At 36.9% G+C, this 21723-nt stretch overlaps 1 protein-coding gene across 1 annotated transcript in view; it reads left to right on the top strand.

The window, feature by feature from the left end:
• ST8SIA1 (ST8 alpha-N-acetyl-neuraminide alpha-2,8-sialyltransferase 1) overlaps window positions 1-21723 on the top strand; it is a 162274-nt gene that overhangs the window by 102895 nt on the left and 37656 nt on the right. Inside the window, exon 4 of the mRNA XM_007449374.1 lies at window positions 1225-1317. Coding sequence (XP_007449436.1) covers window positions 1225-1317 — 93 coding nt within the window. The remainder of the gene's footprint in view (window positions 1-1224; window positions 1318-21723) is intronic.

The raw sequence follows: 21723 nt of genomic DNA, 5'->3' as shown, positions 1-21723 counted from the left end.
TAGGGAAATTTTAATAGTTGGGGAATGGCCGAGACCTTAATATTTGTAAGATGTCTACCGGCAAAAAAACGATGCTTTGGTTTGCTGAAGTAAGAAAAAGTTAGAGGTCCCCTGCTGTGGAGTCAACTTAGAGACATGGGTGGAGAGGAGCACTTAGGACTCAGTAATAAAAGAAGATCTAATGGAAGCTATAGACTCATTTGGGATGGTCAGAAGTAATAGATATATATTTAGTTATATGATATTTCTGATATGTGATATAGTTGAGCTTTTACTATGTATGAGGCATCAAGGTAGGGACTTTTTATCCATTTCTTACTTTAATCCTTGCAACCACCTTATTGGAGAGGAAAAGCCATTATCCTCATTTTGTGCAATGGGGAAACTGAGGCAGTTGACAAGTTGGTTAATGTCTCACTAGCAGAAAGCCATGGGATTTGGATTTGCAGTTGCAATATTTTCCATTGTAAGCATTCATAAGATGTTGCAGTAGAGGAGAGCACCCAGGGCTGTGTTGTGTGTGTGTTGTGTGTGTGTGTTGTGTGTGTGTGTGTGTGTTGTGTGTGTGTGTGTGTGTGTGAGGGAGGAGGAGCTATTTCTGTCACCTGTACTCTTCCCTTGCCTAGACTGGGATGGTGGAGAATCATTGCATTTCTTTAAATGACGGATTATTTTGTCTTCACCAGTAGGCAACCATACGTTGGTCATGTACCCAGAAGTCGCACATGCATCGATTTAGGTGGCAGAGTTTGCCTTGAATGTACTATTATAATTTAGAATTTGGGAAAAGAATGAAAAACACAAGCAAATACAATTCTTCCTTTTGTCTTGAAGTTTGTTGGTATCCACAGAGAACACTGTAGGTCCTGTGTCTTCTAGGGGACTACACCCTCCTGAGCACTAATTTCAAGTCTAATATACCCTGACTTATCACCTCCAAACTATTTTGAATGGAATAAATTCATTTTAGTTATATCTCTTTACTTTAGTAAATCCCTTACCTCTCTAGCTGACATTTTCTTTCTTCTAAAACAGAAATAGTTTTTATGACAGCATTTTGAAGATGCTAGGAGTTAGTCATCTAATGTCTATTAAAAGGGAGAGGTGATAAAAACAGTTACTTGTGAATTGAGCTAGACTTAGTAAAATTTGTATTTGCCATGATAATTGACCTGGTTTAAAAGTATGTAAATCATTCTGAAGTGCTTGTTTTTGTTTCTCTAGATGCAATCTTCCTCCTTTGTCAAGTGAATACGCTAAGGATGTTGGATCCAAAAGTCATTTAGTGACGGCTAACCCCAGCATAATTCGGCAAAGGTAAGAGTTTATCACTTCTGTTTGTGAGGAATTAAAAGGAAGGCTTTCGAAGTATTTAACATCGTAAAGGCAGTGAACATAATTCAGTTTGGGAAACAAAGAAGAAAACCATCTGGACAGGCAGGAAGGATGAAGGAGGGAATTGTAAATAAACTAGACAGGATTATGGGAATCCAAACACTATTTCATGCTTCCTCTGGGATTCCGTTTCTTGCCTTTAGAGATGGTAAAAATAACACGTGAATCCATTGTTTTGCTCAAAGAAGTAATATTGTATCGTGCTTACCCATTACTACTACTTTCCAATTTGTTGGCTTCAGTCCCAACTCATTGATTGGCACTGACTGATGAACTGAAGTCATATCAACTTTATTAAAGAGTAAAAACAGAGAAGTGACCACTTTACTGCATATGCATGCCTGAAAGTAGCAATATTGTGGGAATGTACAAGAATGTGTGATTATATGATGTTACAATATAGTACATCACATGATAGTCAGATTTGGGAAAGCAGATGGAAAATTCTTACTATAGTATCGATTCCAGAAATCTTGGCAGCTGCTGTGGGAGCTTCTGGGGGTCGTCGGTCTCTAGTTGATGAAGCCCAGCGGTAAGCTGTGAGCTGTTATTCCAAGGACTGTTCATCGTAGAGAATGGCTCAATCTCTGTGAAAAGAAGAGTCGAACATCACCCTTATGCTCTCCCATGTACACTAGCAGTTAATAGTGAAATACCCAGATATTCTAAGCTCAGGCATTTGCCACCTAAGGAAGTCTTATTCAAGTGAACAGCACTTGTGTGTCACTTGATAAACAATGCTACACTACTTGTTTTGGTTCATAAGTAAGTATTCCCATAAAATAGATGTTGGGAAACACAACCAATTTTTAATTTGACAGATACTGTGAAATTACACTTCCAAAATGTACCATTTACTTCCTCTTCGGTCATGGGTCAGACTGCCTGTTTTCCAATACTGAAAACATTATGTGCTGTTCATCTTTTAAGTTTTTGTCAGTTTGCTGAGTTAAAAATGATACCTTATTTTTTACTTAATATGTGTGTTTTTTTTAATATAAGAAGGGCTGAGTGAGTATTGACTATTAGTATTTTTTCTTCTGTGAATTGCCTGTTTGCATTTTTTGCTCATTTCATACTTTTTTCTTTTTATAAACTATTTTCCTGTTGATTTATAAGAACTGTATAGATATTAAGTCTTTGCTATATATGGAGCAAATATTTTCTTCTAGTCTGTTTAACTTCTGCCCTATCAGAACTCAACATTTTTATACAATGAAACTTTTTTTAAAAAAAAACTATCTTTAGACAATCTTCCTTACCCACATCCCCTCCAATGAGAAAATATTATCCTGTATATTTTTAGTGCATTTATAGTTTCGTTTTTCATACTTAAGGAATTTAATCCATGTGACTATCTTTATTTTTATAACACTGATCTTAATGTTTTTCCACAAAAATATATGTTCACTATAAGAAATTAAGAGAGAAAAATACAATGAAGATGGTAACAAAAAGAATCACCCCAAACCTCACCATTTGTGAATAACTATAACTAACACGAGGTACACTTTTTTCAGATAATCCATATATTCTTCAGAACTTTGAAGATATTGTTTGATTATCTTCTGGCACCCAGAGTTTCCAACCAAAAATCTAATGGAAATTTATTCATTTCTTTGTTTGAAGGAAATCTTTCTTTCCTTCCTCCACTAAAACTTATACATTTCTTTTTACCATTTAAATTCAGAAAGTTTACCAAGATATATCTCAGAGTGGGTCTCTTTTTTCATTAATGTTGCTTGGCACATTAATGAGAGGTCTTTTGAGTTGGAAGACGTGGAGGTGTAGTGGTTATGAGTCTGTCCTCTAAAGCAAGATGACTTGGTTTTCGCTTCCTGCTCACCCACTCACAGCTGTGTGAGCTTGACTGAGTTACTTAACGCTTCGTCCTTCAGTTTCCTCATCTGTAAAGCAGGGATAATACTACTTAGTTTAATTCATACTTACAATGAATTAAACTACATATATATGTAGATGTATATGTGTGTAAATTTGTGTGTGTGTATATATGTATATTATAATTATATATATGCTTAGAACAGTGCCTGGTATATTGTAAGCACTATATAAATGTTAGCTATCATTAGTATTGCTTTTCATCTTTGTGAACATTCTCTCTCTTATATGCCTGATTATTTCCTCTTCTTCATTATATTTGCTCTCTCTTTCTAGTCCTCCTATTAAGTGGATATTAGAACTTCTAGATATATTAACCATGATTTCTAACTCTTTCCTTGTACCATGTAGCTTTCTGTGTGTATATGTGTGTTGTGTCCCAAGAATAACCCCTTTCAGCTCAGTAAATCGTTTTTTTTTGTTTTTGTTTTTTTTTTTTTTGCAGTACGTGGGCCTCTCACTGCTGTGGCCTCTCCCGTTGCGGAGCACAGGCTCCGGACGCGCAGGCTCAGCGGCCATGGCTCACAGGCCCAGCCGCTCCGCGGTGTGTGGGATCTTCCCGGAACGGGGCACGAACCCGTGTCCCCTGCATCGGCAGGCGGACTCTCAACCACTGCGCCACCAGGGAAGCCCCAGTAAATCGTATTTTAGTTGTGTTCATTCTGCTATGTAGTCTACCATTTCCACTCTTAATTGTATTTTTATTTTTTGTGAACTAAATTATTTTTCTCATAGCAGCATAATTTTTATGGATATAATATCCTCTTAGGTTTCATCAAGACTGTATAAATGGACTTAAAAGTTTTGTGTTTTCTTTCTATATTCAGATTATTCTTCCTATTTTTTGGACTTAATGCTACACATATGATTTGACATTTTCCAAAATTTGTACTTTAGTTTTCTGTTCATTTTTGTATGGTAAGCCTTTTTGCTGTCAGTGAATATAGTTTTTATAGTCTATTTTTCTACCTGAATATGTGGAGTTGGTGGTAAGATTTTAAAAAGCTCGTGAAAACGAGTATTTATTTAGAACAAGACAGAGCAAGATGAAAGAGAAAGTGAGATTGTGATTTTGAGAAAAATTATAACTACAGAAGAAGAAAGGAAAGGATCAATAATTGTTTGAAGGGAAAAAAGTTCAATATAAAGAATTAATGCAAGGCAAGCAAGAGTCGTTATGATTAATGCTGGGTCAACATTTAGTCAGTGTTTCTATGTGCCAGGTTCTGTGTTCTTTATATGCATTGCCTCATTTAATCTCAAAATAATCCTAATAAGGAAGTATTTTAATGTGTGTTTTTACAGAAAAACAAACGTGACATAAGTTTTGTCATCTGCTTATATTCACAGCTGCTGGTCATCAGTCTGGGACTTCACCCAGACTTGTCTCAATCCAAAACCCATACTCTTAACCAGTGACCATCGCACACCCCATCTTTCCAGGTGATCCATATGTTGCACAAGGAGACAATTGAGTTTCCACGAGTGATAAGTCATTTTGGAAAAGGGAGTGAAAGTTTTTTCACTTAACAAAGTATATTCAATGTTGCAAGGTTTTTGAATACAAAATCAAAATGCGTATAGCAGTTCCATTTTGTGAAATATGGAAAAATATATCCCAGTAACATCAGATACTTTTATATACTTAACAGTTAGACAATGGGAATTCCCTGGTGGTCCAGTGGTTAGGACTCGGCGCTTTCACTGTTCCGGTCAGGGTTCAATCCCCGGTCAGGGAACTAAGATCCCGCAAGCTACGTGGCCCGGCCAAAAAAGCAAACAAACAATTAGACAAAAAAGCAAACCCTCTATAGAAAAATTATGGAATTTTATTGAGGGACATTTTGGACAACCTAAATGTCAGATGATATTAATTCTAATGATTCTTGCTTAACCTTGCGCTAATTCTTTATATTGAACTTAATGTTAACGAACAGGTTTACTTTGCCTCTTTTTTTTTTTTTTTTTTAAAGAAGATGTTGGGGGTAGGAGTTTATTAATTAATTAATTTATTTTTGGCTGTGTTGGGTCTTCGTTTCTGTGCGAGGGCTTCCTCTAGTTGTGGCAAGTGGGGGCCACTCTTCATCGCGGTGCGTGGGCCTCTCACTGTCGCGGCCTCTCTTGCTGCGGAGCACAGGCTCCAGACGCGCAGGCTCAGTAGTTGTGGCTCACGGGCCTAGTTGCTCCGTGGCGTGTGGGATCCTCCCAGACCAAGCCTCGAACCTGTGTCCCCTGCATTAGCAGGCAGACTCTCAACCACTGCGCCACCAGGGAAGCCCCTACTTTGCCTCTTAAACACTTAATTTTTGACCCTTTCCTTTCTCCTTCTGTAGTCATCAGATTCACATATATATAGACTCTTAATATATGACAGAGGTAATATTGTAGATCAGAGAGAAAAGGACAAATTTTCCAAAATGATGTGGAGACAGTTAGGTGTCTATGAAATTATACCTCTACCTCATACCTTATACCAAATATCATTTCCAGATACTTAAGACCTAACTTTGAGAAGCAAAACAAGCAAGCTTGTAGAAAATAACATAGGTCTTGTGATTTCTTATGTAAGAATCACATAGCACTAAATAGAAGGGAAAAGACTGATAGGTTTGATTTATTAAAATTGGGAACTTTTATTCATAAAAAGACGTGGTAGACGTAGGGCAAATACAGCCACATTTTAGAGGAAGACAACTAACAAAGGACTTGGATCCAGAATATACAAATTAGTCTTTTACATGTAATTTAGAAATAAATTAATTGAATATGAAAAACAGAAAACCGGTAGGAAAATAAGTCAGAGTTGAACGAGACTTCATAGAACTCTCCAAATAGCCAATAAATGAATGAATAGATGCTCTACCGCATTAGTAATCAGAAAAAATGCAAATAAAAATCCTTAGGAGATATCATTACACATCCATCAGGTTGGCAGAACTTATTCCAACTGTTAGTGAGGATGTGGACCCGAAAGTACCATATATGCTATTTGGAGGGAATGTGGTTCCAACCACTCTGGAATGTGTTTTGCTGTTATGTAGTAGAGTTGAAGATACACATGCTCCATGCCCTAGCAGTTCCACTCCTAGGTATATACCCTAGAGAAAAACAGTATTTATAAGAGAGAAATGTACAATAACGTTTATAGTAGCTAAAAATTAAAATAGTTGATTGTGAATTCATGGTGGAATGAATCAATGAATTCAGGTATGTTCACATAGTGGAATGCTTTACCGCCGCAGACTATGACTACCCACAATAAAGTGGGTGAACTTCAAAAACCTGATATTGACAAAAAGAAGGGAGTCATAGAAAATACAGTAGGGGGCTTCCCTGGTGGCGCAGTGGTTGAGAGTCCGCCTGCCGATGTCAGGGGACGCGGGTTCGTGCCCCGGTCCGGGAAGATCCCACATGCCACGGAGCGGCTGGGCCCGTGAGCCGTGGCCGCTGAGCCTGCGCGTCCGGAGCCTGTGCTCCACAACGGGAGAGGCCGCAACAGTGAGAGGCCCACATACAGCTTAAAAAAAAAAACAAAAAACAAAAAAAACAAAACAAAAAAAAAACAGTAGGATGTCCGTATAAAGATAAAAACAAAACGAATTAACGGGATGGTTTAGAGACACGTCCGTGACGACGATTCAGAGGAACAACAAGTGGTTCCTTCGCAGGGGAGGAGAGTGTTGCATTCAGGAAGTTTTTTATTCAGATCCTGTAGTCTCCTCCCAAAGCTTTGCACACCCAGGATGCTGGCAGTGCCTTGCTCTTTCGTGTGGCTAAAAATCAAATTCATTGGGCAAATATGTGCAGTGAAAATGCCTAAGTACCACTAATTTTCATGGCTGTCCTCCAGATCCTTGACTCTTATCAAAATATTCCACTGAGAGTTATAAGCACTATGAGTTTTCACTACAAAATTCTCGTAGGAAAGATGTCGGTATCAAGATAAAAAAGGCGTGAGGAAATTCAGTATATACAAGAGGCGCCCATAATGATGAATCACACATCATATATGTATAAAAATGTGTGTGTGTGTGTATATATATATATATATATATATATATATATATATATATATATATAATGTATACATTATTCTGCCTGTAGGAAAAATAAGGTTAGAGAAGGTAATATTTGTTGATGTAGTTAGTAGAAATTCTCAGTAAGAAGGGGCTCTCCTTCAGCCTTTGTTAGGATATCTTGTCTAGAGTACATTTTCAGTTTTTAAAAACAGCTTTATTGAGGTATAATTGATATACAGAAAAAACTGCACATGTTTAATGTGTATAATTTGATGAGTCTGGGCATACGCATACACCGATGATACTATCACCATCATCAAGGTAATAAACATAGTCATCGCCTCCAAAAGTTTCTTTGTGCCCCTGTTTTTTTGAGTGTGTGGTAATAAGAACACTTAAGATGAGTTCTATTCTCTTAACAGATTGTTGTTCAATGGGTATATAGTGAACTATTTTTGACAGCACCTAGAACAAAAGGATTAGTTAGGGTGCCCGGGTCACAGATTACAAAGGGCTTTGCAGTCTCATCCAACTTCTGATTGCATTTTTATGGGTTAGAGAAGTTATTCTAATGTGACAGCAGCGTCTGTTGGATCTTCACACCCACTGCTGTTGTCCTCTTCCTTCCTTTGCTGGGTTTTGTAGGTGGATGGCAACAAGGATCCTTTCACAGGGTTGCCCTTCATTAACACGCACCAGCTGTAACCCATTGGTCCGCAAACATTTTTGTTCAAATACCCTTTAAAAGAATTTTTAAAATCCGTCATTATTTCCTTGATCTTTTAAAAGTTACCTAATTTTTTTTGGCATGACGTTAAATTGTTGCCAAGCATGAACTTTCCGAGCTTTCTACATTGTGCATATTTAAATACATGTTGTCACAGTCTCGGAAGTGCAGATTTAGCTTTTTGGATGTTCCGTGTCCTCATAGCAAAGCCAGTGTGCTTTGTCAAATTAGTTCATTAAGTTGAGTTGACTTTCTGTCAGAAAAAGGCAGACTACATTTTATTAAGTGCTAAAATGTAACCCCATATAATCATCTCACATCTGAGTTCTAATTATTCAACATATAAATAAGGTATAGGAGTTGCCAAGAGTTTGTCCCCTGGATAAAATAAGGCACAGCCTCCATCTGTTTCTTATAAAGATCTTTTTGCTTTTTCTCAGGGGACACTTCTTCAGAAACGATGTACTTTGCAAATGTTTCTTTGTTTGGTTGCCTGGTGGCTTTTACACTCTGGGGCACTGCGTCATTATAATATTTGGGATAATAGGAGGTATGTCTTTTGTGAAGTGGAAAAGGGAAAATTATGAAAGTAGAGTTTGGAAAATAGTTGTTTAGGCTATCAGATTAGTCTTGAGTAAATGTTTTAGAAAAGTGCATATGTGGAATTTGAGGATTTGGAAATTCGTGGGGGAAGAGGGAGGTTAAAATGGAAGCTTCACAAGAACAAAGTTGCAGAGGTGCTCATTCAACAAATATATTTTGAAATCTACTCTGAGACAGAGAGTACAAAGTTGAAGAAAATACAACTCATACCCTGAAGTTGCTTCCAGTCAACGGACATTCTGTAGTCTTGGAATCCATAAAGGGGGTCCAGGGGACCCCTGAATCCCTTCTGAAATTTATTTTTAAAATTTTATGTATGTGTATTATGTATTTTTTAAATCCGATTTTCCAAGGCTTCCATTACTCACAATAGGTTTAAAATTCACTGGCCCAAACTGAGTCATTCTATCAAGTAAAATTAGAGATTACAGTTCTCAAAGCTTGTTTCTTAATTTTTCAATAGAATTGAAAACTCAATTAGCCATTTTGCCCATATCAGGTGTTCAGTACATATTTGGGCAAATGATGGTTAAAAAATAAAAACTGGAACTTAATTGATAGTCCTGTTATTATATTACTTTTGAGCTTTGAGGCTCCAGCTTGGGCAGTGATTATTATATGCAGCCACAAAAAAGAGCATCAGTGTTCTGAGTGTGTGCTTCCATGTGGGCATATTAGAGGCAGTAGTATCAGTGTGAACAGCTTGGGGTCAAGAATCTTTTTATCTGTGCTCTTGAGCCCCCAGCATGTTTTTTGGCATACAGGACATGCACAGTAAATGTTTAGGGAATGAATGAATAAGTGAATAAATATATTTTAAATATCCTTCAAACTGAATTTCTGGTTTAAATTGTCTTTAAAAAGGAAATTTAATGAATTTTTTGGTGTCAGTTAAAATGTTTCTATGGTCTTAAACTAAGGAGATAAATTTTTTAGTAACAGATATTTCAAAGCAGTATTAATGAAATGCTTAGCAGGGAAAACTTGTTTCCTCTTTTTTGAAAAAGTTGACATAAATTAAGGAACAAAAAAGCTATCAGAACAAATGGAGTACAAATCACGGTGGAGTTAACCTTTTAAAATTTGTAAGTGTGTAGCTTTTAGTTGACTGGAAGGACTTGATATAAGACCCAAATATTTATTTTGAGGTTTCTAATATCAGGTAGAAACTGGGTAATCTCTTTTCGTACAAGTGAAAGAGACTATCCAATGGTTATCACCTCTAATTTTACTAAAGGCATTGGGACTGTAGAGGTATTATCTGGGAGAACAATTGCTTATTTTATTGATGTACTTTTTCAAAAATAATTTGAGCTTTGAGGAGAGTGACTTGGATCCAAAGAGGGTTTATAGCAACTTCTTTTTAACATTCTACATGACTCATGCCTCAGACTGTGCTCCTAAACATCTCCATCTCTTCTGCCCGCTGACTTCTTTTTTCTTTTCTCTCCAAACTTAGAGCAGTTTATCAGTGTTTGCACCAAGGTTTGGCAGTCACTGATAGCCGTTCTGTCTAACATCTGCTGTGATATAAGGGAATTAAAAGGCAGATGCTAAAACTGGAACTAGAGATAGCAAGGAGAAGACAGAGAAGAGATGCCTCTAAAAGGGTATAGATCTGTATGGAGTTTGTGTCTGGATGAAATAGTTATCCAAGTTTTGGCTTTAAACAGACTTTGTGTTCAAATTCTAGTGCCACTGCTAGTAAGTGCTTCATACTTGCTAGCTATGTAAAGTTAGTTACTTAACCTCCCCGCTGTGAGTTGAGAATAAAATTATTTACCTTGAGGATTGTTGAGAGATGTAAATGAAATAATGTAGTTGTGGCCAGTAGAAGCTATTCTGATTAATACCCAGAATAGCTACTCAGGAGGACTCTCCTGTTGGAATACATTTTGTTCTTGCTTAAAGCATATTTTTAATGCATTATTGGTCTCATTGAATTTAGGGAATCTCCAAGAGTATCTGCATACTTTTCCCCCAAACAAAAAACCTCAAAACACAAAACAGAAAATCATGAACCTGAAACCAGACCAAGCATTGTGAACTATAAAATTCTGATACTAAAGCTGAGAACAGGAGACCAAGCCCTGGATTTACCATGTTAATGTGTGCCCCATATTAAGCCTTGATAAGGGACAATGTGGTCCCAAGTCATATTAGCAGTCTATGGCTTCTAATAGCAGCAAACACAAATTTCTTCTAGAGGAAAGCTCTCAGAATACCACCTTCAAACAGATATAAGCTCATAAGGAAACACTGAAATTCACAATATTGAAAGTCCTCAGAGATAAAAAGTAAACAAAAATTGTGGATAGACACGCCTGAGAATTTACTGAAATTGTCAGATGAAATATATTACTAAGTATGAAATTCTTATAGAAAAAATAAATATGAATCAAAAGTCAGCAAGAAAATATCAAAATTACCTAGATAGCTTTAAAAAAGTACCAAGTAGGAATTTTATTTTATTGTTTTAAAAATATTTATTTATTTATTTATTTATTTATTTGGCTGCATTGTGTCTTAGTTGCAGCATGTGGGACCTTTCATTGCGGCATGGGACTCTCTAGTTGTGGCCTGCGGGCTCTAGAGTGTGTGGGCTTAGTTGCCCCATGGCATGTGGGATCTTAGTTCCCTGACCAGGGATTGAACCCTCCTCCCCTGCATTGGAAAACAGATTCTTAACCACTGGACCACCAGGGAAATCCCCCAAATCAGAAATTTAGAAATGAAAATGTAATTGTTGAAATGGACAGACATCAGATTAGACATAACTGAAGAGAGAATCAGTGAACTGGAAAATAGAGCAAATAATTTTTTAGATACAAAGATATAGAAAATATGAAGACAAGACAAAGAAACTTGGAGACTGGAATAAGAATGACTACCAGTCCAGTAGTACAGTTGTGGAATTATAAAATAGAGGTAAAAGTTGAGATTTCTTCAGAGTTAAAGAGTAATGTAATCTATGAATACAATAAACAAAGTATCAAACAGGAATTAAATTTAAAAAAATGCAAACCTAGACCATTTTAGTAAAATTGAACTAAAGATAATAAGAAGCTTTTAAAAGCAGCTGGAGAAAAAACACATTACCTGCAAAAGAATGATCATTACACTAAAAGCAGACTTCTTCCAACAGTAAAAATGGAAGTCAGAGATCAATGGGAAAAAACAAATGGAATCTAATTAAACTTAAAAGCTTTTGCACAGCAAAAGAAACCATAAGCAAAATGAAAAGACAGCCCTCAGAATGGCAGAAAATATTTGCAAATGAAGCCACTGACAAGGGATTAATCTCCAAAATATACAAACAGCTCATTCAGCTCAATATCAAAAAAACAAACAACCCAATCCAAAAATGGGCAGAAAACCTAAACAGACATTTCTCCAAAGAAGATATACAGATTGCCAAATAGCACATGAAAAGATGCTCAACTTCACTAATTATTAGAGAAATGCAAATCAAAACTACAACTAGGTATTGCCTCATACCAGTCAGAGTGGCCATCAACAAAAAATCTACAAACAATAAGTGCTGGAGAGGGTGTGGAGAAAAGAGTACCCTCCTACACTTTTGGTGGGAATGTCAATTGGTGCAGCCACCATAGAGAACAGTATGGAGGTTCCTTAAAAAACTAAAAATAGAACCCCCATATGAACCAGCAGTCCCATGCCTAGGCATATACCTGGAGAAAGCCATAATTCAAAAAGGTACATGCACCCCAGTGTTCATTGCAGCACTATTTACAATAACCAGGACATGGAAGCAACCTAAATGTCCATCAACAGAGGAATGGATAAAGAAGATGTGGTACATATATACAATGGAATATTACTCAGCCATAAAAAAGGACAAAATAATGCCATTTGCAGTAACATGGATGGACCTAGAGATTGTCATACTGAGTGAAGTAAGTCAGACATAGAAAGACAAATATATGATATCACTTATATGTGTAATCTAAAAAAAAAGGGTACAAATGAATTTATTTACAAAACAGAAGTAGAGTCACAGATGTTAAAACTTACGGTTTGCAAGGGATTGGGGGCGGAGGATAAATTGGGAGATTGGGATTGACATATACATACTACTATATATAAAACAGATAACTAGTAAGAACCTGCTGTATAGCACAGGGAACTCTACTCAATACTCTGTAATGGCCTGTATGGGAAAAGAATCTAAAAAAAAAAAGAGTGGATATATGTATATGTATAACTGATTCACTTTGTTGTACGCCTGAACCTAACACAACATTGTAAATCAACTATACTCCAATACAAATTAAAAAAATAAAAAGAAATCAGTGGGAAAATATCTTCAAAATGCTAAGAGAAGAAACTATCAACATAGGAGTGTGTACAAATTGTCTTTCAAGTAAGAAAAACATTTTCTGTAAAAACAGATTATTTACCATCAGCAGACCTTCACAGAAGGAAATTCTAAAGAATGTATTTCAGGAAGAAAGAATGTTACTTTAGAAGGAAAATCTGGGGTGGCAAAGAAATTGGTAAACATATAAACAAATCTGAATGAACCTCACCCATATGAAATAAATATTGTACATTATCTTTACATATGATTTGTGGAAGCCACAGATACAGAGAGCCTGCTTTAAGGGATGTGAGTATCCATGGACTGGGTCCTGGAACCAATTCCCTGCAGATACCAAGGGATGACTGTACTGGAAAATAACATCACTTGAATTGGGAGGGAGAGATTGAAGTGTTTTAAAGCTCTTGTTTCAGTTGTTTATTGCTCAATAACAAATCATTTGCCATGGCTTAAATAACAACAGTCATTTTAGTGTCTTTCACAGTTTCTGTGGGTCAGGAATTCAGGAAGGACCAGGCTCAGGAGATCTGGCTTATGATCTCTCATCTGGTGACTGGAGTTGAAATGGTGAAGGATTGGAGCAGCTGGGGTTGGCTGGGCATCTCTCTTTCTCCATCTGGTCTCAGGGATCTCCATGTGGTCTCTCCTTGTGAGCTTGTTTGGGCTCCCTCACAGCATGCCAGCCTCAGTACAGTGGGATTGTTTGTATGGTAGCTGGCTTCCACCAAAGCTAGTGTCCAAAGCGAACATGGCAGAAGTCGTGACATTTGTATAACCTCACAGTGGAAATGACATATAGGTCAGTTCCATCACATTCTATAGGTTGAGGCAATCACAAAGGCCCGCCCAGCTTCAAGAGGAAAGAGTCCTAGCACGGATCTGCCTGTTGTTAGGAGAAGTGTCAAAGTCACATTTTTAAAAGAATATGTATGATAGGAGATGTTACTGTGGTCATCTTTGGAAAATATAATCTGCCTTGGGTCACAACAATTCACATCCCTTGCCCATTCAAAATAACATTAGTCTTTCCCTGAAGACCCTCAAGACTTACTCCATCACAGCATCAACTTCAAGTCCCAGGATCTCCAAAGAATTGAAAGAAGGAACAGCAACAACAACAGAAACCCAGAAAAGAATAACCTGAAAACAAAAGTACAGCAGAGGGGATCTAAAATGCTAAAGTTGATTCTTTGAAAAGTTGATAAATAAAAATTACTTAAAATAGGCCTTTTATAATTTTTCTACAAATCTGTCCTAAAAATAAAGGGAAAAAAACCCTAGTGTGTACAAGCACACATATCATGTTGTAAATAATTTGAAAACATTTGCACTCTTTAGACATACAGAAATATATCAGTGGTTTTGTAACTAATGTCCATATTGATGGAATATTATGCAATGATATTATGGAATATTCATGAATAATTTTAACAAATGGTAAAATGCCCACATAGTAAGTGAAAAAATAAGTATATAAATGTGTATGCTTCAACTATGTAAAACTATATGCATAGAAAATCCCTGAGGAAATAAATCAACATTTTCCAAATTGGCTGCAAAGTTTTATAATAGGAAAAAAATCATTAAAAGCAAGCCTTATTATTTTACATTTTCTCCTAATGTTAACTCCCTTTGATGATACAGTAGCCCTATGAGTTAGAAGAGCAGACAATAGAATGAAGCCCTGATTTTGTGTGTGTGTGTGTTCCTGCCTTTCCAGATCTAAGTAAGATTGGCTTGGACCCCAAATTTTATGTACTGAATTCAGAAAGTCAGAACATTCCGTGCATCTTCTCAGGAACATTGTCTTGGGAGCAGTGGAAGTGAGCCTGGCAACAAGAACCCACCTCCTGACATGGAGTAGTTATCACATCAGTGTCCATTTGTTTCTTCCCTTTCTCTTTCCCTCTCTGAAGCTCTAATCCTCAGCATTAAGTAGCAGGTCAGATCAAATGTTACTTTAAAAGAATAATTAGTACATAATTAGTAAATACTGGGATAGCCTAATTTCTCATGATACTTTTATGCAGATCCATTGAGAGTAGGTTGCACTCCAGTGAATAAAACATTAAGGGGTTGACCCAGAAGGAGTACCAGGTTAAGAATTTTTACACAGGATTTATATTGACTTTCACCATGTTGAATTATAAGAACATGTCTCTTTTTCCATCCCCTTACTTTCAGTCTGCATGTGTCCCTAGGTCTGAAGTGGGTCTCTTGTAGACAGCATATATATGGGTCTTGTTTTTGTATCCATTCAGCTAGTCTATGTCTTTTGCTTGGAGCATTTAATCCATTTTTGTTTAAGGTAATTATTGATATGTGTGTTCCTATTACCATTTTCTCAATTGTTTTGGGTTTGTTATTGTAGGTCTTTTCCTTCTCTCAAGTTTCCTGCCTAGAGAAGTTCCTTTAGCATTTGTTGTAAAGCTGGTTTCGTGGTGCTGAATTCTCTTAGCTTTTGCTTGTCTGTAAAGGTTTTAATTTCTCCATCAAATCTGAATGAGATCCTTGCTGGGTAGAGTAAACTTGGTTTTAGGTTTTTCTCCTTCATCACTTTAAATATGTCCTGCCACTCCCTTCTAGCTTGCAGAGTTTCTGCTGAAAGACCAGCTGTTAACCATTTGGGGATTCCCTTCTGTGTTATTTGTTGTTTTTCCCTTGCTGCTTTTAATATTTTTTCTTTGTATTTAATTTTTGATAGTTTGATTAATATGTGTCTTGGTGTGTTTCTCCTTGGATTTATCCTGTATGGGACTCTCTGTGCTTCCTGGACTTGATTGGCTATTTCCTTTCCCATATTAGGGAAGTTTTCAACGATAATCTCTTCAAATATTTTCTCAGTCCCTTTCTTTTTCTCTTCTTCTTCTGGGACCCCTGTAATTTGAATGTTGGTGCATTTAATGTTGTACCAGAGGTCTCTGAGACTTTCCTCAGTTCTTTTCATTCCATGCAAATGGAAATCAAAAGAAAGCTGGAGTAGCAATTCTCACAAAAGACAAAATAGACTTTAAAATAAAGACTATTACAAGAGACAAACAAGGAAACTACACAATGATCAAGGGATCAATCCAAGAAGAAGATATAATAATTGTAAATATTTATGCATCCAACATAGGAGCACCTCAATACATAAGGCAAATGCTAACAGCCATAAAGGGGGAAATCGACAGGAACACAATCATAGTAGGGGGCTTTAACACCCCACTTTCACCAATGAACAGATCATCCAAAATGAAAATAAATAAGGAAACACAAACTTTAAATGATACATTATACAAGATGGACTTAATTGATATTTATAGCACATTCCATCCAAAAACAACAGAATACACATTCTTCTCACGTGCTCATGGAACATTCTCCAGGATAGATCATATCTTGGGTCACAAACCAAACCTTGGTGAATTTAAGAAAATTGAAATCGTATCAAGTATCTTTTCTGAACACAACGCTATGAGACTAGATATCAATTACAGGAAAAAATCTGTCAAAAACACAAGCACATGGAGGCTAAACAATGCAACTACTTAATAACCAAGGGATCAGTGAAGAAATCAAAGAGGAAATCAAAAAATACCTAGAAACAAATGACAATGAAAACACGATGACCCAAAACCTATGGGATGCAACAAAAGCAGCTCTAAGAGAGAAGTTTATAGCAATACAATCCTACCTTAAGAAACAAGAAACATCTCAAATAAACAACCTAACCTTACACCTAAAGCAATTAGAGAAAGAAGAACAAAATAACCCCAAAGTTAGTGGAAGGAAAGAAATCATAAAGATCAGATCAGAAATAAATCAAAAAGAAATGAAGGAAATGATAGCAAAGCTCAATGAAACTAAAAGCTGGTTCTTTGAGAAGATAAACAAAGTTGATAAACCATTAGCCAGATTCATCAAGAGAAAAAGGGAGAAGACTCAATAGAGTTAGAAATGAAAACGGAGAGGTAACAACTGACACTGCAGAAATAAAAGGATCATGAGAGATTACTACAAGCAACTCTATGCTAATAAAATGGACAACCTGAAAGAAATGGACAAATTCTTAGAAATGCACAACCTTCCGAGACTGAACCAGCAGAAATAGAAAATATGAACAGACCAATCACAAGCACTGAAATTGAAACTGTGATTAAAAATCTTCCAGCCAACAAAAGCCCAGGACCAGATGGCTTCACAGGCAAATTCTATCAAACATTTAGAGAAGAGCTAACACCTATTCTTCTCAAACTCTTCCAAATTATAGCAGAGGGAGGAACACTCCCAAACTCATTCTACAAGGCCACCATCACCTTGATACCAAAACCAGACAAAGATGTCACAAAGAAAGAAGACTACAGGCCCATCACTGATGAACATAGATGCAAAAATCCTCAACAAAATACTAGCAAACAGAATCCAACAGCACATTAAAAGGATCATACACCATGATCAAGTGGGGTTTATTCCAGGAATGCAAGGATTCTTCAGTATACGCAAATCTATCAATGTGATTAACCATATTAACAAATTGAAGGAGAAAAACCATATGATCATCTCAATAGATGCAGAGAAAGCTTTTGACAAAATTCAACACCCATTTATGATAAAAACCCTGCAGAAAGTAGGTGTAGAGGGAACTTTCCTCAGCATAATAAAGGCCATATATGACAAACCCACAGCCAACATCGTCCTCAGTGGTGAAAAAATTAAACCCTTTCCACTAAGATCAGGAACAAGACAAGTTTGCCCACTCTCACCACTATTATTCAACAGAGTTTTGGAATTTTTAGCCACAGCAACCAGAGAAGAAAAAGAAATAAAAGGAATCCAAATCAGAAAAGAAGAAGTAAAGCTGTCACTGTTTCCAGATGACATGATACTATACATAGAGAATCCTAAAGATGCTACCAGAAAACTGCTAGAGCTAATCAATGAATTTGGTGAAGTACCAGGATACAAAATTAATGCACAGAAATCTCTAGCATTCCTATACACCAATGATGAAAAATCTGAAAGTGAAATTAAGAAAACACTCGCATTTACTATTGCAACAGAAAGAATAAAATATCTAGGAATAAACCTACCTAAGGAGACAAAAGACCTGTATGCAGAAAACTATAAGACACTGATGAAAGAAACTAAAGATGATACAAACAGATGGAGAGATATACCATGTTCTTGGATTGGAAGAATCAACATTGTGAAAATGACTTTACTACCCAAAGCAATCTACAGATTCAATGCAATTCCTATCAAACTACCAATGACATTTTTCACAGAACTAGAACAAAAAATTTCACAATTTGTATGGAAACACAAAAGACCCCGAATAGCCAAAGCAACCTTGAGAAAGAAAAATGGACCTGGAGGAATGAGGCTCCTGGACTTCAGACTATACTACAAAGCTACAGTAATCAAGACAGTATGGTACTGGCACAAAAACAGAAAGAACAATGGGACAAGATAGAAAGCCCAGAGATAAACCCACGCACATATGGTCACCTTATCTTTGATAAAGGAGGCAAGATTATACAGTGGAGAAAAGACAGCCTCTTCAATACGTGGTGCTGGGAAAACTGGACAGGTACATGTAAAAGAATGAAATTAGAACACTTCCTAACACCATACACAAAAATGAACTCAAAATGGATTAAAGAGCTAAATGGAAGGCCAGACACTGTCAAAGTCTTAGAGGAAAACATAGGAGAACACTCTATGACATAAATCACAGCAAGATCCTTTTTGACCCAGCTTCTAGAGAAATGGAAATAAAACCAAAAATAAACAAATGGGACCTAATGAAACTTAAAAGCTTTTGCACAGCAAAGGAAACCATAAACAAGACGAAAAGACCACCTCAGAATGGGAGAAAATATTTGCAAATGAAGCAACTGACAAAGGATTAATCTCCAAAATTTACAGGCAGCTCATGCAGCTCAATATCAAAAAAACAAACAACCCAATCCCAAAATGGGCAGAAGACCTAAATAGACATTTCTCCAAAGAAGATATACAGATTGCCAACAAACACATGAAAGAATGCTCAGCGTCATTAATCATTAGAGAAATGCAGGTAAAAACTACAATGAGTTATCACCTCACACCAGTCAGAATGGCCATCATCAAAAAATCTACAAACAATAAATTCTGGAGAGGGTGTGGAGAAAAGGGAAGCCTCTTGCACTGTTGGTGGGAATGTAAATTGATACAGCCTCTATGGATAACAGTATGGAGGTTCCTTAAAAAACTAAAAATAGAACTGCCATACGACCCAGCAATCCCAGTACTGGGCATATACCCTGAGAAAACCATAATTCAAAAAGAGTCATGTAAAAAAAAAAAAAAAAGAGTCATGTACCAAAATGTTCATTGCAGCTCTATTTACAATAGCCAGGACATGGAAGCAACCTAAGTGTCCATCAACAGAAGAATGGATAAAGAAGATGTGGCACATGTATGCAATGGAATATTACTCAGCCATAAAACAAAACGAAATTGAGTTATTTGTAGTGAGGTGGATGGACCTAGAGTCTGTCATACAGAGTGAAGTACGTCAGAAAGAGAAAAACAAATACTGTATGCTAACACATATATGTGGACCTAAGGGGAAAAAAAAAAAAGGTCATGAAGAACCTAGGGGCAAGACGGGAATAAAGACAGACCTACTAGAGAATGGACTTGAGGATAGGGGGTTGGGAAGGATAAGCTGTGACAAAGTGAGAGAGTGGCGTGGATATATATACACTACCAAACGTAAAATAGATGGCTAGTGGGAAGCAGCCGCATAGCACAGGGAGATCAGCTTGGGGCTTTGTGACCACCTAGAGCAGCGGGATAGGGAGGGTGGGAGAGAGAGAGTCGCAAGAGGGAAGAGATATGGGAACATATGTATATGTATAACTGATTCATTTTGTTACAAAGCAGAAACTAACGCACCATTGTAAAGCAATTATACTCCAATAAAGATGTTAAAAAAAAAAAGAACATGTCTCTGTTAAGTTTCTATTACTAAATTGCTTTAATTTGTTTACTAGAACTTTTTTTAAAAAAATAAGAGCTCTACTGTTTGATTGGATCTATAAATCGTGATATGCATTTTAACTTAAGTGCATATCTGGATATGCTCTCATATCTGTATCTTTATATGACACACACCTGCCCACACAACAACAACCCAGGAGGACAGGCATCTTAATGATCAGAGTCAGGATGTAAATGATTGACATGGGAAGAATATAAATTGGTGGGTCAGATAACATATTTGATAAACACTATTGCAAGTACTAATGAAGGGAGAGGCAGAAGGAAGAGATGCTTACAAGATAAAAATAGCATATTCTTGGGGCTTCCCTGGTGGCGCGGTGGTTGGGAGTCCGCCTGCCGATGCAGGGGATGTGGGCTCGTGCCCCGGTCCGAGAGGATCCCACATGCCGCGGAGCGGCTGGGCCCGTGAGCCATGGCCGCTGGGCCTGCGTGTCCGGAGCCTGTGCTCCGCAACGGGAGGGGCCGCGGCGGTGAGGGGCCCGCGTACCGCAACAACAACAACAAAAAAATAGCATATTCTTTTGATCAGGGGAGTAGTTTCATATTATAGCATTTATGAGACTGAGCTGCCTTTTACAGCCTCTGGTGACCAGTTAGAAGCTGAGGCATAGTTGACACTGCCTGAGCAGGGTTTGTGCATTGTGGGTACTGCACATGTTAAATTTGATTGACATTTAAAATATAACCATAATGATGGAATATCTATTGTGTATAAAGAAAGGCACGGAAACAGCAATGGGGTGCCAATTTGACTTATAAACAAATTATTTCAGAGAAATGATGGAGGCAACTCTATATTTTCTTGTAAGGCAGCAAAATAAATATGAAGGAAGAAAATACCCACTAGTAGATGAAGCAGTATTATAAATAGTTTCTAAGATGTGTGCAGAATGATCGTCTCCATATCAAAAGTCAAACAGTGCATGTGAAAACAGGAAAAATTGATCAGTTCCTTGGAATGGATGAAAGAAATGTCAAAGCAAGAAGAGGCTAGTGCAGGACTGTCCATAGCACTATTGTAAAATCATTGAGTCATAGTTTCATTGGCAGTATTCTTTTTTTCTGTATTATTGATAAATTGTGTGATAGCATCTTAGATCTGATGGAATATAATTTCTTTTAAATAAATAATACCTGCCAATTACCCAGAAATGAAAATAATTAGATAGAAAAAAAGAGTGAATGTTTGGAGACAGAGTGACACATAGAAGAAAGAAACACTAAGTATTGTGTAACCATTATGTACACAGGAGCGACATATGGAGAGGCTAGTAATGCAGGTATTAGCATTATCCTGATTTTTCTGTGACAGTCTTTGTGACAAGTTAAGTGATTTGCTTCAATCAGATATTGTGTCAGAATTGACTTGAACCTAGGACTTTAGACTCTCTTTTCTAGTAGTTGGAGAACTATCACCTAGGGGTTTATAGTTGCTATCACAGCTTATATTTAGTTGTTATCTCTGGGAGAGAAGAGAAGAGAAAACTCCAAGAGGCCAATAATGAGTTTACCATTTAAAAGGGAAAGGGAGAATTTTTGATGAAGAGAAAATTGGGTGAAACTCCTGAGGAGACAAAAAAAGTGATTTATGACTTTGTAATACTATATTACCAAGATTCTGACAGCAGGAGGAAATGGAAGAGAGAAACAAAAACAAAACAAAACCAAAAAACAGAGGAAGCCACAGATTACTACTGAAACACGAA

Source organism: Lipotes vexillifer, unplaced genomic scaffold, assembly GCF_000442215.2.
Source record: "Lipotes vexillifer unplaced genomic scaffold, Lipotes_vexillifer_v1.1 scaffold135, whole genome shotgun sequence".
NCBI classification, from domain to species: Eukaryota; Metazoa; Chordata; class Mammalia; order Artiodactyla; family Lipotidae; genus Lipotes; species Lipotes vexillifer.
Note: the sequence above shows the minus strand (reverse complement) of the source record. Positions and strands in the feature narration are given on the sequence as shown.